The sequence below is a fragment of the Myxocyprinus asiaticus genome, chromosome 35 (genome assembly GCF_019703515.2).
Source record: "Myxocyprinus asiaticus isolate MX2 ecotype Aquarium Trade chromosome 35, UBuf_Myxa_2, whole genome shotgun sequence".
Lineage (NCBI taxonomy): Eukaryota > Metazoa > Chordata > Actinopteri > Cypriniformes > Catostomidae > Myxocyprinus > Myxocyprinus asiaticus.
In genome coordinates, this window is record NC_059378.1 from 1,256,045 (window position 1) to 1,273,598 (window position 17,554).

At 37.5% G+C, this 17,554-nt stretch overlaps 2 protein-coding genes across 2 annotated transcripts in view; one reads left to right on the plus strand and one right to left on the minus strand.

The window, feature by feature from the left end:
- The window catches only part of LOC127425923 (uncharacterized), a 393,067-nt gene that overhangs the window by 347,672 nt on the left and 27,841 nt on the right, over positions 1-17,554 (plus strand). The gene's annotated exons all lie outside the window — the stretch shown is intronic.
- nkpd1 (NTPase, KAP family P-loop domain containing 1) lies at positions 2,556-9,785 on the minus strand. The gene is made up of 4 exons (XM_051672207.1): positions 9,770-9,785; positions 7,145-7,279; positions 4,703-6,531; positions 2,556-2,804 (listed from the first exon to the last, which is right to left on the minus strand). Exons 1-4 carry the CDS (start codon positions 9,783-9,785, stop codon positions 2,556-2,558), a joined length of 2,229 nt encoding a protein of 742 aa, XP_051528167.1.

Sequence of the window (17,554 nt, forward strand, 5' to 3'; positions counted from 1 at the left end):
TAAAACTCAGTGACAGGCAGTACGATTAAAAAAACATCTGCACGCTGTCATTCAGTCCTATATTAAAGTTTTATAGAAAGAAAAACTAAAGTGTCAAAGTATAGATTGTGAGCAGTGCCAAAGTTTTGGCACAGAAGACTCTCACAGTGATATAATTGAACAGGAAACTCTGGAGCCACCTGACAATTTCATGAGAATGTCTGAGAGTTACATGCAACGTAACGTGTGGTTGAACCAAATGATTTGATTTTGGCAATTTCTTTAAATCGAGGTCAAGGGACCATCTTAAATTGTTTGAATGTACCACCACGTTCTTGTGTAGTTTTACAGATGTTTTGTGGAAATGCTTTATAGCACTTGATACGATGCAGCTGTGTTTGAGGTGGGCGTTTCTTAAATGGATCATGAATATTTTTCATGTATTGGCAATTTGGCTTGAACCTTGTAAAATAATCTCTTGAAAAGGTACTTTTCAAAATGTACTGTGCTGTTTTATTTTCAGTGCGACACACTCTCTTAACAAAATATCATTACAGTAACTTTTTTCCTGCATCACCAAAACATCACCCTTTACCAAAGCCAGCATTTAAAAATGGTAATCAGCTTTTTGCTTTTAAGCCATATAGCAATCTGCTTATCCAGAGGTGTGAAGCTGTCGACAAAAAACACAAATAAAAAACGTACCCAAACATACTCGCTCTTACTTGCTTCTTTCCGCCAAAATAAAAGCTCAATTTAACTAGACGTGTGAAATAAAAGAATTCGGGTTACATTTGATTATACAGTGTCCTTGTTACAGTGTAATTATACAAGGAGGTATTGAGTAATATCACTTAACAACACGTACTTACTATAGGTTTAAGGTTAGCTGCTTGTAATTATGCATAATTTATTGTTATAACTATAGTCAATACATGTAACATGTATAACAAGGACACTGTAAAATAAAGTGATATCGTAATTTGCGACAGAAATATACTACTACTGTGTAGTAAAATGTAATGAATGTAATGTATAAATAAATAATACAATTATAATTACATTATATTAAAAAGCAAGAATGCTGTTGTACTTACATTAAAACTGTGATGCTCTGCTGTGCAACACTGTATCTGACAATAAATCAATAAATAACTCCAATGTTGTGTTTTGGATGTGCTGTGAGGATCTGTATAGAAGCACTTTATTTGATAAAAGACTATGTAATGATATGTAGAAAAATAATTGTGAATTCATTTTAATTAGACAGTTTTTTTTTTTTTTTTTTTTTTTTGTTGATTAAATGTAATTAAACTTTAAAACATGGAATTAAGGAAAATAAATAATATTTCATAGGGCCCTATTTCTAATGTATGGATGTATATTTTTGAATGAGATACGACTGCATTAATGGAAAGAAAGATTTTCAGCAATTAAAACCTGTATTTTCTCTCTGGAGCTTGCGGATGGATACTGATATGGATACTGAATGCAGCATAATTCGTTTTTATAGTGCTTTTTTGGAATTAATGATTGTGACTGTACTTGAATCTGCTTGTATCTTTTATGTTGTGGGTTGGTTATATTGTTTTTATATTATTGGTTAGCTTTAGGCGTAGGGGTGGACGTATTAGTTCAATACTTATTTTATAATGTATATAATTGGTTAGGTTTAGGAAGGGGGTTGGGTTAGGAGATCTAAAATATCAATATCATAGTTTAATGTAACTAATGTAGTATAATGAAGCATATTGGGGTTTAACACGTGCAATATATCCGAAGCCTATGATGGAATCATAGGTGAGAATGGAATGACAAGGAGGTTTTCATGATGCAGGCCCCCCTTGGGGTTGGGATTAAACCTTTGGCATTATGAAGAATTGCAAAGTCTTGTGTTATATTTCTTTCACATATCTGATTGATGGTCTGACAGTATTAACCTGATGAATGATGTTATCACTACACCTGGATGAGTGACAAGTGCTGACTAGCCAAATGTTTTCATGGAGGATGATTGTCTTGTAAGCAAAGGTGTCAATGGATGTAAAACTCTTGAAATGGACATGTTTTTTTGTTTTTTTTACACTGCTATAGATGTATTATTGATATGGTTCCACCATAAAGATGAGAATTAGTCAATGGATGGAATAAATACATAAATATCAGAATTAATTGAGCACATTTTTTATGTAACGTTATTTGAAATGTACACTTTAAAGAAACCCCCCCCCCCTTTTTTTTTTTTACTCACGCAGAGATGAGAGTCATTCAGTAAAGTTTTATTTAAAATTGTTTTATTAATTACAGAATTAAAACCTTATTGTTCCCAATATAAATAAGACATAAAAAATAAAATGTGTCTTCTGTATATCAAAGCTCTTGTATTTTCAGGTGTCATTATTCCCTGAATAGTCTGATTGGTTGGTGTACATAGTGCATGCCTTCCCAAAAGTGAATTATATTTTTGAATTGATGCAGCATTGTTTCCTGACACATTCATAGTCCATTGATGGCATGCACAGTTTATTGCCTGGAGAAAAATGCACTGATGCAAATCTCAAGGTCAGTTATACTGCTTACTGGCCATGGTCAGACGGGCATACGAGCACTCCAGAGTGTGTGGCTTTCAGACGAGATTCTGCCACATTTGGTTGACTATGAGGCATGACCCCCAGGAAATGAATTTTAAAAGTCATCCATTCACCCAGAGTCATTTGCAGGACCTGTCTGAGGTCTTTGGGGTCACTGAGGAGGATTGTCCGACCATCTAGGAAATTTTCCCTTACTGTTTGGGTATATTTCTCTGGGAAGCTTAGTCGTGATAGCTGAAAGGGAAGAAGAAAATGCATATTTATATGTAACATATAACATGAAAAAGTGCATGCAAAGTCCAAAATGAATACTTGTCAAACACCAAAAGCAGGTAAAAACTGGCTTTGTCAAGTAAATAAAACTAAATAACTGTATTGTCACATGGACAAATATGTAACACATACACACACACACACATGTTGGTGTGGCTATCCTTATGAGGACTCTCCATAGACATAATGATTTTTATACTGTACAAACTATAGATTCTGTCCCCTAACCCTAACCCTACCCCTCACAAAAAACTTTCTGCATTTTCACATTTAAAAAAAAAATTAAAAAAAGAAAAAAATATTTAGTATTTACCAGTTTGTAACCTAAAAAAATGTCCTCGTAAACCTCCTCCCCCCCCTCCCCCACACACACACACATACCCACACCCACACACGCACACATAATACATTATCTATCTATCTGTCTGTTTGTCCATCCGTCTCTATGTCTGTCTGTCTTTATTTTATATTTTTCTGGAAAGCAATACAAATATACCAAGTAAGATATATATATATATATATATATATATGTATATATTGCAGACAGAGAGATGGACAGATGATCAGACAGACAGATAAATAGGAAAGTTGATAAGTATACAGACAGATGGATGGATGGACGATCAGACAAACAGACAGATAAATAAGTTGATAAGTAGATAGATAGAAAGACAGACAGACAAAATGATAGACAGATAGACAGACAGACAGATAAATAGAAAGACAGACAGACAGATAAATAAGTTGATAAGTAGATATACAGACAGTCAGACAGACAGACAGATAAATAGAAAGACAGACAGGCAAACTGATAGATAGACAGACAGACAGATAAATAAGTTGATAAGTAGATAGATAGACAGACAGACAGACAGACAGATAAATAGAAAGACAGACAGACAAAATGATAGATAGACAGACAGACAGATAAATAGAAAGACAGACAGACAAACTGATAGATAGACAGACAGACAGATAAATAAGTTGATAAGTAGATATACAGACAGTCAGACAGACAGACAGATAAATAGAAAGACAGACAGGCAAACTGATAGATAGACAGACAGACAGATAAATAAGTTGATAAGTAGATAGATAGACAGACAGACAGACAGACAGATAAATAGAAAGACAGACAGACAAAATGATAGATAGACAGACAGACAGATAAATAAGTTGATAGATAGACAGACAGACAGATAAATAGAAAGACAGACAGACAGATAAATAAGTTGATAAGTAGATAGATAGACAGACAGACAGGCAGACAGACAGATAAATAGAAAGACAGACAGACAAAATGATAGACAGACAGACAGACAGATAAATAGAAAGACAGACAGACAAACTGATAGATAGACAGACAGACAGATAAATAAGTTGATAAGTAGATAGATAGACAGACAGACAGACAGACAGACAGACAGACAAAATGATAGACAGACAGACAGACAGATAAGTTGATAAGTAGATAGATAGACAGACAGACAGACAAACTGATAGATAGACAGACAGATAAATAGAAAGACAGACAGACAAACTGATAGACAGACAGACAGATAAATAGAAAGACAGACAGACAAACTGATAGATAGACAGACAGATAAATAGAAAGACAGACAGACAAACTGATAGATAGACAGACAGACAGACAGATAAATAGAAAGACAGACAGACAAACTGATAGATAGACAGACAGACAGACAGATAGATAGATAGATAGATAGATAGATAGATAGATAGACAGATAGATTCATTCTGTTCATTTGCAGAGACCACAATCATTTTTATTGCAATATACATCTAAAGTGCAGCTATATTACATTTTTCTCTAATAGCAATTCAGAAAGAAGACAAACCTCTTGACAAATATCTTCTGTTTTCATGTTCATTACAGTTCGTGCTGAGAGGGAGTTGAAAGCGTTTCTCCTTGCTCTTTTTAATCTGCGGCTCCCACGGATCCTAGCCAGCTCATTCTTGATGCAGTAGTTTAAGTTCACCGTACAAAGCTTAAATCGTTCCAACTCCCCTACAGTGAACTTGAAATCTTTCCTAAGGAAAATTTCAAACAGCTCAGGGTCCCCATCTCTTTCCAAAAAGTTCTCCACCTCATTTCCGAACATGCAGAGCTCAAGACTATTGCGTCTGAACACATCCCACAGTGTTTCGGTATGATCAGCAGCACAGAAGGTTCCATCATGTTCATCTATCTCGGCTCTCTGTTGGTCATCCTCCACACATTGAAGGATCCAGCTTAGTCTGCAAGGCCAGCAGTCGACCAAAACCACCCAGGCAGCGATCTTCTCAGGAGGTGGAGGTTCCAATTTCAGAGTCTCCATGATAATAATAGTTACTCGAATGGAGTTAATCACTCGTCTCATGGACATGGTATCACCAGATAAGTATGTCTGTAGGTTGCTTTTGTCTCTTGAGAGGATGCAGTAAAATGCAGACTCAATTAACGTATCCACTTCTTCTTGACTGAGTTTGACTGTTGTGAAAGTGTAGTTTTTTCCTTTTTTTGCAATCAAAGGGGCGGCTTGTTCTTTTTCAGCCTTACTGTACTTTACAGAATACTCATCTTCTACAGAGAGCAATGTACTGGGCGGGCCTAATGCTCCAGTGTCCTCAAGAGGGAATTCTTCAGGGATCTCAGACTGACCACGGACAATGTTCTTGAAGACCCTGCACTTGGATGCATCGCACAGTGGAGGAACGGTGAAGGGCAGTGTGATGATACGGTCTAGAAAGTCATAAGAGTCTGTTTTGCTTAAACAGTCCTCTGCCTGGTCCAACTGTCTAACAAGCACTTCTGGATCCACAGCAAGCAGAGAAATAAAGGGACTCTCTTCATCAGATAACAGTATGTTGATGGCATCCAAGACACCGACGATTTTCTTTGGTGTACAGCGGTCCAAGTTGGTTATCTCCAACACCACCCGGATCTTCCTCCTCTCAAAGATCTCCATGAAGTGAATAAAGCAGCACAGGAGTCTCATCTCCTTCCGAACTTCATGCATGAGTCCCAGCTGCTGACTCACCTTCTGGTTGTCCAGCCCTTGTCTGATTTTGAGGTCCTGGTTGAAGATGAGGTTCTTCAACAGCAAGAATGTGAATCTTAATGCTCCAGCTGCAGGGACACCAAGGATAGCGATGGCAAAACCTTCTAGCACACCGTAGCCATGTGACTCCTCATACCCATTCTCTACTTCTGTTATGTCCTTCAGTTTAGGGAATCCATATATAATAAGAGGGATCAGAATAAGGAGTGTTCCAATGAATCCCATTATTATTAGAGCCCAAACTGGGATGCAGCACACCTTCTTGGACCTCCAGTCCTTAAAAGTGTCCTCAATCTTCTTCTTTTCTGCATCCTTCTCTTCGTTGTGCTGTGCAATCCGGAAAAGGCCCAGCTGGAGCTTACCAAAGCTCTTCTGAAGAGCCTTGCACAGCTGCATCACCAATCCAGCCCAGAGGAAGTCACTGCCGGCAAAATGCCAGGCGCTGAACCTCACAAACAGGTAACGAATGTTCTTCCTGTTCTGGTTCTGATCCGTCCACACAGGTCGATAGAAGAGGAGACGCAAGATCAGAGATAGCAGGTCAGAAATGGAGGGTTTAATTGAGCGTGGCTTTTGTCCCTTTGTGTTCTTCTGTTCTCTTCTTTTTGCCTCGAGATTCATATGAACTGAAAGATGAGAGATAGAGAGGAATTCAGAATTCAGGAAGTTACATCACGATTTACACTACCAGTCAAAAGTTTGGACATACTTGCCTCAATTTATGTTTCTCATGATCTTAAATCATCATTTACTCACCCATAAGACTTTTTTTTCTCACAAAAGGATATGTTAGGCAGAATGTTAGGGACTGAGAGTCTCAGTTAGTCATTTTGTTACTAAATATTTTTGTCTTGTTTTCCAGTAAACATATCTAATAAATTTACTTGAGAAGCTAAATGACTTCCATTGCATTCCAATGCCAGTGGGGTAATAAAAAAAATTAAAAAAACTTGATTGAAAGTGAAAACAAGTTTATTTTTCTTACCCCATTGGCAAGTATTTTTTCTTTTTCTTTTTTTAAACAAAACCACACCAAATTCTGTTAGATTTCTCTTAAAACAAGACTTAATGCATAATGCCATTCTGCTTTTCAAGTAATTTGTACCTGTTTTAAGGGTGTTTCAGTATGTTTACCAGAAACTACGACAAAACACTCAGTAAGACAATTTCTTTTTTTTTCTTTTTTTTTTTCTGCAGTGTAGAGAAACTGGTGTAAAGAGTATGAAGGAGTGAGCTTACCCTCAATGTTCTTGAGCACCATGTTGATCCTGTTGTGGCATTCTGAATACAGACCCACAGTCAAAGGAGAAGCAACCTTTGTGAGGGTTTTTGATAATGCATAAGCATACACATTATCAGATGGGATATCCATCACTAGGTAAAATGTAAGAAATAATTAGAGTGATTTCATTTCAGTAGAGTTTTCTTTCCACTTTATATTAGGTGCCTTTAACTACTATGTACTCACAATTAAATACACATAATACAATGTACTTATTGTGTACCTACATGTTGTTCTGCAAAATTCTCACAAGAGTCACGTTAGCTGTGACTTAGATTCAAGTATGGGTAGGATTAGTATTAGGAGTAGGGTTAGGGTTTAGGGTAATGGTTGAGGTATGAATAGGTATAGGGTGAGGGTAGGGTTAGCTTTAGGATTAGGGGTAAATTTAACAGTGTAACTACAGATTTAATTAAATGCAGATACTTTAAATGTAAGTAAAAAGCAACAACACGTGCACATAATAAGAACAGTGTATCAAATGCTTATAAACATAGTAAAGACACCTACTATAATGTGGTTTATTTAAGGTTCATAACATGTGTTCATTTTATTTCTATTAAAACACACAATGATCTACAGTGGATTTTTCATACTAAAGTGTTTCACAACCAAAGGCAATCTGAGTAAACATAAAATACAGTTTTTAAATGATAATGTTATTTATTAAAGCAAAAAGGTTATCCAATACCAACTGAGCCTGTGTGAAAAAGTATTAAATCCCCTAATCTATGAAACTGCACTCATAATGGGGTTCAGCTGACACACCCAGACCTGATTACTGTCAGACCTGTTCAATCTAATCAGCACTTAAATAGAACTTTTTCAGCAGCATGAAGTTGGCTAAAAAGTCTCACCCAGTAGCACACTATGCCAAGGTTGAAAGAAATTCCAGAAATGATAAGGAAAAGGTGATTGAAATACATCAGTCTGGGAAGAGTTACAAAGTTATTTCAAAGGATCTGGGACTCCACAGTGAACCAAAGAACCACAGTGAGAGCCATTATCTTCAAATGGAGAAAAGTTGGCACAGTAGTGAACCTTCCCAGAAGTGGCCGACCTTCCAAAATTCCCACAAGAGCACAGCGACGACTCATCCAGGAAGTAACAGAAAAGCCAAGGGCAACATCCAAGGAACTGCAGGCCTCTCTCGCATCAATAAAGGTCACTGTTCATGACTCCACTAACAGAAAGACACTGGCCAAAAATGGCATCCGTGGAAGAGTGGCGAGGCGAAAACCACTGCTAACCCAGAAGAACATTAAGGCTCTTCTGGATTGTGCCAAAACACACCTTGATGATCCTCAAACCTTTTGGGAGAATGTTCTGTGGACTGATGAGTCGAAAGTGGAACTGTTTGGAAGACAGGAGTCCTGTTACATCTGGTGTAAATCAAACACAGAATTCCACTAAAAGAACATCATACCTACGGTCAAGCATGGTGGTGGTAGTGTGATGTTGTGGGGATGCTTTGCTGCTTCAGGGCAACAGGCGAGTTCTGCTCTCTACCAGAAAATCCTAAAGGAGAACGTCCGGTCATCAGTCCATGAGTTCAAGCTCAATCACAACTAGATTATGCAGTGAGACAATGACACAAAGCATAGGAGTAAGTCCACCTCTGAATGGCTCAAAAGAAGCTAAATTAAAGTTTTGGAGTGGCCTAGTCAAAGTCCTGACTTGAACCTGATTGAGATGCTGTGGCAGGACCTTAAATGGGCAGTTCATGCTCGAAAACCCTCCAATGTGGCTGAACTAAAACAGTTCTGCAAAGAAGAGTGGGTCAAAATCCCACCACAGCGTTGTGAAAGACTGATCTCCAGTTATCGGAAGCGTTTGGTTGCAGTTACTGCTGCTAAAGGTGGCACAACCAACTATTATGTTTTTCACATGGGTGATATAGGTGTTGGATAACTTTTTTGCTTCGATAATATATATACAGTATATATATATATATATATATATATATATTTGAAAACTGTTTTTTTGTTTACTCAGGTTGCTTTGTTTTATGTTATATCTCGTTTAAAGATCTAAAACAATTTAGCATGAACAATACACAACAATAGAGGCAATCAGGAAGGGGGCCAACTTTTTCACAGCACTGTAACTCTTTAGCACCAGAAGGCATAATTACGCCTGACCCTGTATTTTGGCCAATATTTATTTTCAGGGTGAAGTCTTCCAATTAATCTGTTGTGTGCCAAATCATGAATAGCATAACAATAGATTAGATAGACGGATTTGGGCTATAAATACAGTGCAATAAATGTGCACAAGACAATTTTTCATTAGTGTACTGTATCTGAAAGGGCAAAGTCCCTATTTTACTTAGAGAAAGAATAATGGATTCAACTTTAATTATAGGCGGAGACCTCTTAGATAGGGCTGTAAAATGACATTTGAAGCATGTACATAGTTATTATTTTGTACCACTAGCAAATGTTGTAATCATTGATTTTTGTTTTAATTTTTTTTAAATCAAAGAGCTGCATTTTTGTTTGTGAAGCTAGTGTCTTTCATTAAATGAATTCTTGCATATTGTTGAGTTTGGAGTTTTAAATCTCTTTTCGTCATCCTTGTACCCCTTTCCATTGCCATTGGTCCTGTATTTTTCTGTCCTTGGAAAACACAGATTTTGTTTCTTCCACCAGCCTTCCTGGATATGAAAGCAAAACATGGAGCAATTACAATGCAAAACAATAAAATAAAAAAGCATCGAGATGTAAATTAAATTATGCATGAACACTAATTCAGTGCTTCCTTTATTAGATATTAGAACCAATATTATGAAGCCATACATTTCTGTCATCCAATTAAGGTAGGAATGCTATGCCAATTTAGTATGCAATTACTAAAAATGAAAAACATACCACTGAAAATGGCAAAGGCATACCAGTCTAAATTCTGACAACATGACATTAGAGTAGAATGTACACAAAATATACCTCTTTAACAGTTTGTGTTGCTCTTTTGAAATGAAGCCACATTTTTGAATTCCTTACTAAGAAAAATATGATAATGAGGAAAATAAATTCTTACCCTCTGCGAGCTGATTTAACAAGCAATCCTTCAGGCACAGTTTACAACAAAAATTGCAAGTAAACTAATATACATTCTCCATTTTCACATATATGTGTAAGTGTTTTGCTAGACAGAAGAACAGAGAGAGAATGAAGAAGAGAGCCATTAGAGAAAGAAATCGAGATTGCTGGTGTGTAAATATTAACTGACAAAGATTTAACATCCAGTCCTAGCTGAACTTTGCGTGAGACCAAAACCTGAGTTGACTTTGAACGAATGGTGCAATCTGTAACTGCTATTTATGTGTTTATAGCTACATTTATATGTGATCCCGTCATGGAAGTGTAGGTTAATTATTAACTGATTAAATGAGAGTAAATAAAATGGATTTGAAATAAAATAACATCTTAAGTGTTGGTTATGTTTTCATGCTTTCAATGTCATTTTCTCATTGGAAGTGGTGGATACCCTCCATACGTAGAGAGAGAGAGTGGGAGTCTTTACATATCTGTAAATAGATTTCCCAAATTAGATTCCCAGGGCTAAATTAAGTGTGATAATTGAACTACAGCACCCCCCTAATGTTTCCCATAGGATTAATTACAATTGCAGGGACAATTTATCCTGCCCGGTTTCTGCTGTGCAAGACAGAGAGGATGTTCCTGTAATGGTTCGTTCTGTTTTCTCAAACACATTACAGAAGTAGCTGCCCTCTCCATTAGTTTCGGTGCATGCAGAAGTCTTTGGTTATATAGGTTTGTCTTATGTTGTGAGCTTGATCTGTGGAGCTTGGGGCAGTGTCAAAGCATTGTTATTAATGGGCAACATTTGCTTCCAGGAATTAATTATCAGGGTCATTTTTTTACACTTATGTGGACAATACATTACCCATTTATGTCAAATATGTCAAATACTTAAATCAATTAATTGAAATTAATTCTCATTCTGAACAGCTATACAGTATAATAAAATCAACAACATAAAATACAAAAGTAGCTTTAAAGAAGATCAGGCCCAGGCCTAGAAGAAAATCTATCAACAATAAAAGGAATTCACTAGTGGGGCATTTGCAACTTTTAGTGGCATTTTTGCCCCGAGTCCTGGTTAATTTCTGACCCTAAAGGCTCGTTACGTTGTTCTGAAAAAAACAAACAAAAAAAAAAACCACCCTGAATAAATGAAGTAGCAAATGAATGAATGATTGAAAAATAGCTGTGTGAGAAAAGAATCATTGCCATGTTATTATTCAGCATTATAGTATTATATCAAAGATATGCTAGAGGGAGGCTGCTCATATTGGACTTTTTGTTAAATAGTGAAAAAAGTGTCTTTATACGCTAAGTTTTAATCATAGGTTTACCACCATCTAGATAAATCTGAAATAAGCCCATCCATCATCTAAGACAATCAGATTGCTGTTTCCATCATAGCTTTCCTCAGTAATTGCCACAATATTACACAATTAAGGCTTTACGACTCTTTATTCTGTCTTGTTCTGCCTTGTGACTCTCAATTATCGCCTGAAATGAGACGTTGTAACTTTAATAAAGTTTTCTTGAATGATGCTCCTCCAGGTTTCCACACTTCCAGGGTTGTGAACTTTTTATGTTGCAAATGATGCACACCAATGAATTCTGAAGAGAAAAGCTTTCTACTGTAGATGGATGGATGAACGAATGGATGAATAAATGGGTGTGTGAATGAATGAATGGATGGATGGATGGATGGATTAATGAATGAATGAATGAACGGACGGATGGATAGTTAATTATTGGCACAACTGATGTATGGACATGCTGCTCCCAGAGATCATCCATAAACTGTTGACACTATTATATTTGATATATAGATATGGAATGAGTTTGTTACATAACTGAGACTCGAGACAAACATATAATGTTTATATGAAGACCTTAAAGCGACTGGACTCACCCTTCAATCTTACTTTTGAAGGTTCCTTATTTATTTGTCATTTGTTTGCATTATACATTAGACAAGTAGGCCTACCTGATGAAAGCTATTTCCAAAAGTGGTGGTGATTTGGCCCATTCATCCCACCCTTTACTAACACCTATAACTGAACTTGATACAACAGTTATGTACTCAAGCTCGAGTCCCATACTGAGACTGTGTGCAAGATATTACCATAACTTTTCCATCTACAAATTTTAAACGTATGTGTATCAGTGTCTACTGATTCATAACGGCAAATTACTAAATATTTAGAAACAATAATTTGTGGTTATACTATAAAAAGTAGATGAATAGAATAGAATAGAATAGAAGTTGATGAAGGTGTCCTGCAAGAGATTAAATTAATCTCAACATCACTGAGCCAATCTGGGATTACATGAATACACAGAAGCAATTTAGACAGCCCAAATAAAAAGAGAACTGTGGCATGTTCTCAAAGAATGCTTGGAACAAATCATTGTCATTGTCCAGTCTTCCCATTGGATTTGCCCACCTGTGACCAGCAGATGTTGTCAGCATGTGGTGTTTAGAGTAATTCTGCTCTCTGATTTAAAATGTCTTCTAATTTATTCAAAGCTCCGGAAAGCTTAATTTCTCCCATTACTTGGGATCCGTATGTAGTGATGTGACGTTTGACACTGAAGCTTGTTTTTAAAAAGTTAATAAATAAATGAATAAACAAACAAACTTTTCACATTGAAGCGCACATTGAAGCTTGATTCGTTTTGTGAATTTTCTGGTTTTACATAAAAACAAGGTCAGGATTAAAATCTGATAATCCAGCCACCCACCCAACCCATCCAACCAACCCACCCATCCCACCCAACCAACCAACCAACCAACCAACCACCCACCCATCCATCCATCCATCCACCCATACACACACCCACCCACCCAACTAACCAACCAACCAACCAACCACCCATCCAAACAACCCACCCATCCCATCCCACCCAACCATCCCATCCCACCAACCAACCGCCCATCCAACCAACCAACCATCCCACCCAACCAACCACCACACCCATCCTCCAACCTAAACCAACCCAACCCAACACAAGCCAACCCACCCATCCATCCATCCACCCATCCAACCAACCCATCCATCCTCCCACTTAACACAACCAAACCCCACACAAGCCAACAAACCAACCAACCCACCCAACCAACCAAACAACCAACCAACCAACCCACCCATCCATCCATCCACCCACCCAACCAACCCATCCATCCCATCCCACCAAACCAACCAACCAACCACCCATCCAACCAACCATCCATCACACCCACCCACCCTACCACCCAACAAACCAACCACCCACCCAAACACCCACCCACCCACCCATCCAACCAACCAACCAACCAACCCACCCACCCACCCAACCATCCATCCCAACCAACCAAACACCCACCCAACCCATCCATCCATCCACCCATCCAACCAAGCCATCCATCCACCCACTTAACCCAACCAAACCCAACCAACCAACCAACCACCCATCCATCCAATCCCACCCCACCCCAGCCACCCACCCAGCCCACCCACCCAATCCAACCAACCCAACCAACCAGCCAACCAACCAACCACCCAACCCATCCACCCATCCAACCGACCCCAACCCAGCAACCAACCAACCAACCAACCAGTTCTGCTTACTTATCTAAGCTTTCTGATTGAGTAAAAGCTAACATGTTTCTTATGCAGCGTGTACACCTGTATAACATTGTAATATGTCCCATGCTGACCACCTTCATGTTTTCCTTAATTTCTCAGTGACCTTGTATTCTTGCATGTCCCAAAATATGTAATTTAAAGTAGAAAAATCAATAATTACAACAAGGAAAGTTTGCTTTCATAATCAGTAAGGAATAATTATTAATTCACAATGAGGAGTATGAAAAGGAAAAAGTTTGCAGCAATGTGGACAACGTCTTTATTAATTTCCCACACACAGAGAAAGAGAGAGGATGCTAATACATCTGTGCACATTGATAATGACAGTTCTAACTTGGATGAGAAGAAAAATATACAGTGTTACAACTGTGCTTGGTCTACCCTAATGAAACCAAATTATGAACACAAACACCAAACTAATGCCCGTAATGTGAACATAATCATACAGTCTAAAGCATACCTAAACTAATTAACAATTAAGCATCAAAGCTATTGCAAAAATGTGAGCATGAATGGGGGACACTCCTTCCTGATCAAAATGGTATAGTCCAATTTCCTGCTGGACTGGTATAAACTTAGAGTCAAAGCTGATGCACTCAAATGCTGCAGTCACTGCTTTCACTCCAGCTGGATTGGACTCAAAACATGTATAACATAAAATGTGCATCCTTCTGTATATAGGCTATTGCAGTTCTTAATAATACTGTTTTAAACAGCCTTGACCTGTGTGATTATTTGAAGCCATTTGATTTTACAGTATATTCTATAACTTAAAAACTAAGTTTACAGAAAACAATGAAATTTACTCATTATGGAGTTAAAATGTGTCCTCCCAACATTTTAGAAATGATTCTACATGTCTCTTATGAACTCAAAATGCTCCTGAATCAACATTGTGATTTAAGAACAGAAAACCCTTGTCTTCAGATCTTGCTGCCCTCTGTTATGAAAAGAGTGTTACTGCAATGCTATTGGAACTGTCTCTGGCATGAAACACCCTCTATACAATGCTGCCCTCATCTGTGTGTACTGTGATTTCAGACTAAGATGCAATTGGGGGAAATTCTCACTCAGAAAGGTTATTTCACTTTCAATTTTACTTCCACAGGAACATTTATGGCCCCCAAAACACACACACATACACTCAAAAACATACATTTAAAACTTAAAATCTTATTTTCTGGACTTAAATAAATATATTCCGGTTTCAATAAAAGTTAAGCTTAATTTACAGAATTTGTGGCATAATGTTGATTGAGCTTAACTTGTATTGAACCTGGGGGACTCATTAAATTAGTTTATTGCTATTTTCCAACACAATAGGACCTGATTTTCATGTTTTTCCTCAAAATGTTGCTTTTATTTTTACATTTTACACATTGTATCTCCAGTGAAAACATGTAACTTTCCTTGTGGTAAGCAGCCTTCTCATGGCATGTTGCCATCTTACTGTACATTTAGATAAATATTGTGAGTTTTTAAACAAAGTCACTTGTGCTGAGGATTTGCAGAGGCCTCATTTTCAAATTAGGACCATTCACTCACTGTCCCTGTGTCACCCTGGGTACGAAAACCCTTAAAGGGTTAATAATCAGTGTTGGGTAAACTTCTTAAAAATAGTAATCCACTACAAATTACTAATTATTTCTCTAAACTTTTAACCATTACATTACTAATTAATTCATTGAAAAAATATTCACATTACTAATTACTTTACTTTTAAGTTGCTTTCTGAAACACATTTCCGCTCAACAAATTCTAAATAATGTTTATATTTTTTTCTCGTTCATTGTTATACACAAGTCATACACTCAGCACTTCACATTTCTCCTTCATAATGACTCGTTACGGGGCCATAATTCATACTACATAAATAATATATTAGAAATATACATAATCCTATAATGTACTTAAAAGTAATTAAATTAACTGAAAGTCAGTAACTGTAATCTGATTACAAGAATTTAAAATGTAATGACTAACACTACTTTTGGACTAAATAGTAATTAGATTACAGTAACTAATTACTTTTTAATTGGATTACGCCCATCACTGGTAATAATCTATAAACACAAAGAGACTATGAACCATGTAATCATGCATATTTTCTACCAGTTCAAATGAAAGAATTGAGCTGAAGCCAGTGTCAACATTTTATTAACACACAGTGCTGATATTAGCCTTAAATTAGTTTAAAGGGGTCATGAGATACTTTTATTATAATTTTATTATCTTCCCTGAGGTTTTGCACCAAACAGTCATAATTTAGTCATATATACAGTAATAATTTCCCACCCTGTCTCTGGCCTTCTGTCTGAAACGCTTGATTTTAAGTTGCCTGGCCCTTTAAGACTTCAGTGTAAATGCCCATTATTGTGATTGGCTAACATTGTGCAGCACTTCCAATACATCCATTTTTGAAATGCAATCCGAAGAAAATTAACAAACTCCACACAACATTATAAAACTACATTTCAGGGTTAACACATAACGTACACCAAACATGTTTCATCTGAATGTATCAAACTGTTAACTTTAGCACCATAAACTATCAAACTCTCATGACATATGAAATATTCATGAATAAAATTGGTTACGTTTTTTCATCCAATAGTCTAATTTGACCTGCCCCATCTTCAATATCAGTTCCATTGCGGGGGCCTGGGTAGCTCAGTGGTAAAAGACGCTGGCTACCACCCCTGGAGTTCGCTAGTTCGAATCCCAGGGCGTGCTAAGTGACTCCAGCCAGGTCTCCTAAGCAACCAAATTTGCCCGGGGTAGAGTCACAAGGGGTAACCTCCTCGTGGTCACTATAATGTGGTTCGTTCTCAGTGGGGTGCATGGTGAGTTGAGTGTGGATGCCGCGGTGGGTGGCGTGAAGCCTCCACACGTGTTATGTCTCCGTGGCAACGCGCTCAACAAGCCACACAAGATGCACAGGTTGACGGTCTCAGATTTGTCTGAGGGATTTGTCCTCCGCCACCTGGATTGAGGCGAATCACTATGCGACCACAAGGACTTAACAGTACATTGGGAATTGGGCATTCCAAATTTGGAGAAAAAAGGAAAAAATTCCCCTAAAAAATAAAATACAAAAAATAGCATTTCACAAGCAATCCACACTGAAATCTTCTGAATACACAAATGTAATACAATACACGGTGATGTTGGGTGCTTCTTCCGGCTTCAACAGGCCAAAGAAGAGATGCTGTTCTTCACATCTTCCATGTTTGTTTACACACAGGACTGCATGTGTTTCTCCCAGTCATCAGCAGCAGTATGAGACACGTTTTTAAAAGTTGCACTTGTACCGTTCTTAAAACGTGGCACACATTGCCGGAAATGCATCAACACGATCAAAGATGTCCATCGAGTGCATGTTTACGAAAGACCAACAATTAAAAATAGCACAGAGGGGTGCAAAAACGGTACAGGACGCCTTCAGAACAGCACAACAGCAAGACAGCGCAGCTGAATGAAACACAATGGTGGATCATTTTTAGAGTTATAACTTGACATCGCATTTCTAAAAGCATCGCGAGATGCATGATAATGGTCAAAGCTGTTCGTCTAGTGCATGTTTATGTAGAAAAACATTTAAATCCAGACAGGCACATGAAGTTGTCCTGTGTAAGTCCCCTTTGGATGAATCTCCCATGACAGGCCCATCTCTCTCCTCTTCACCTGTGTGACTGAC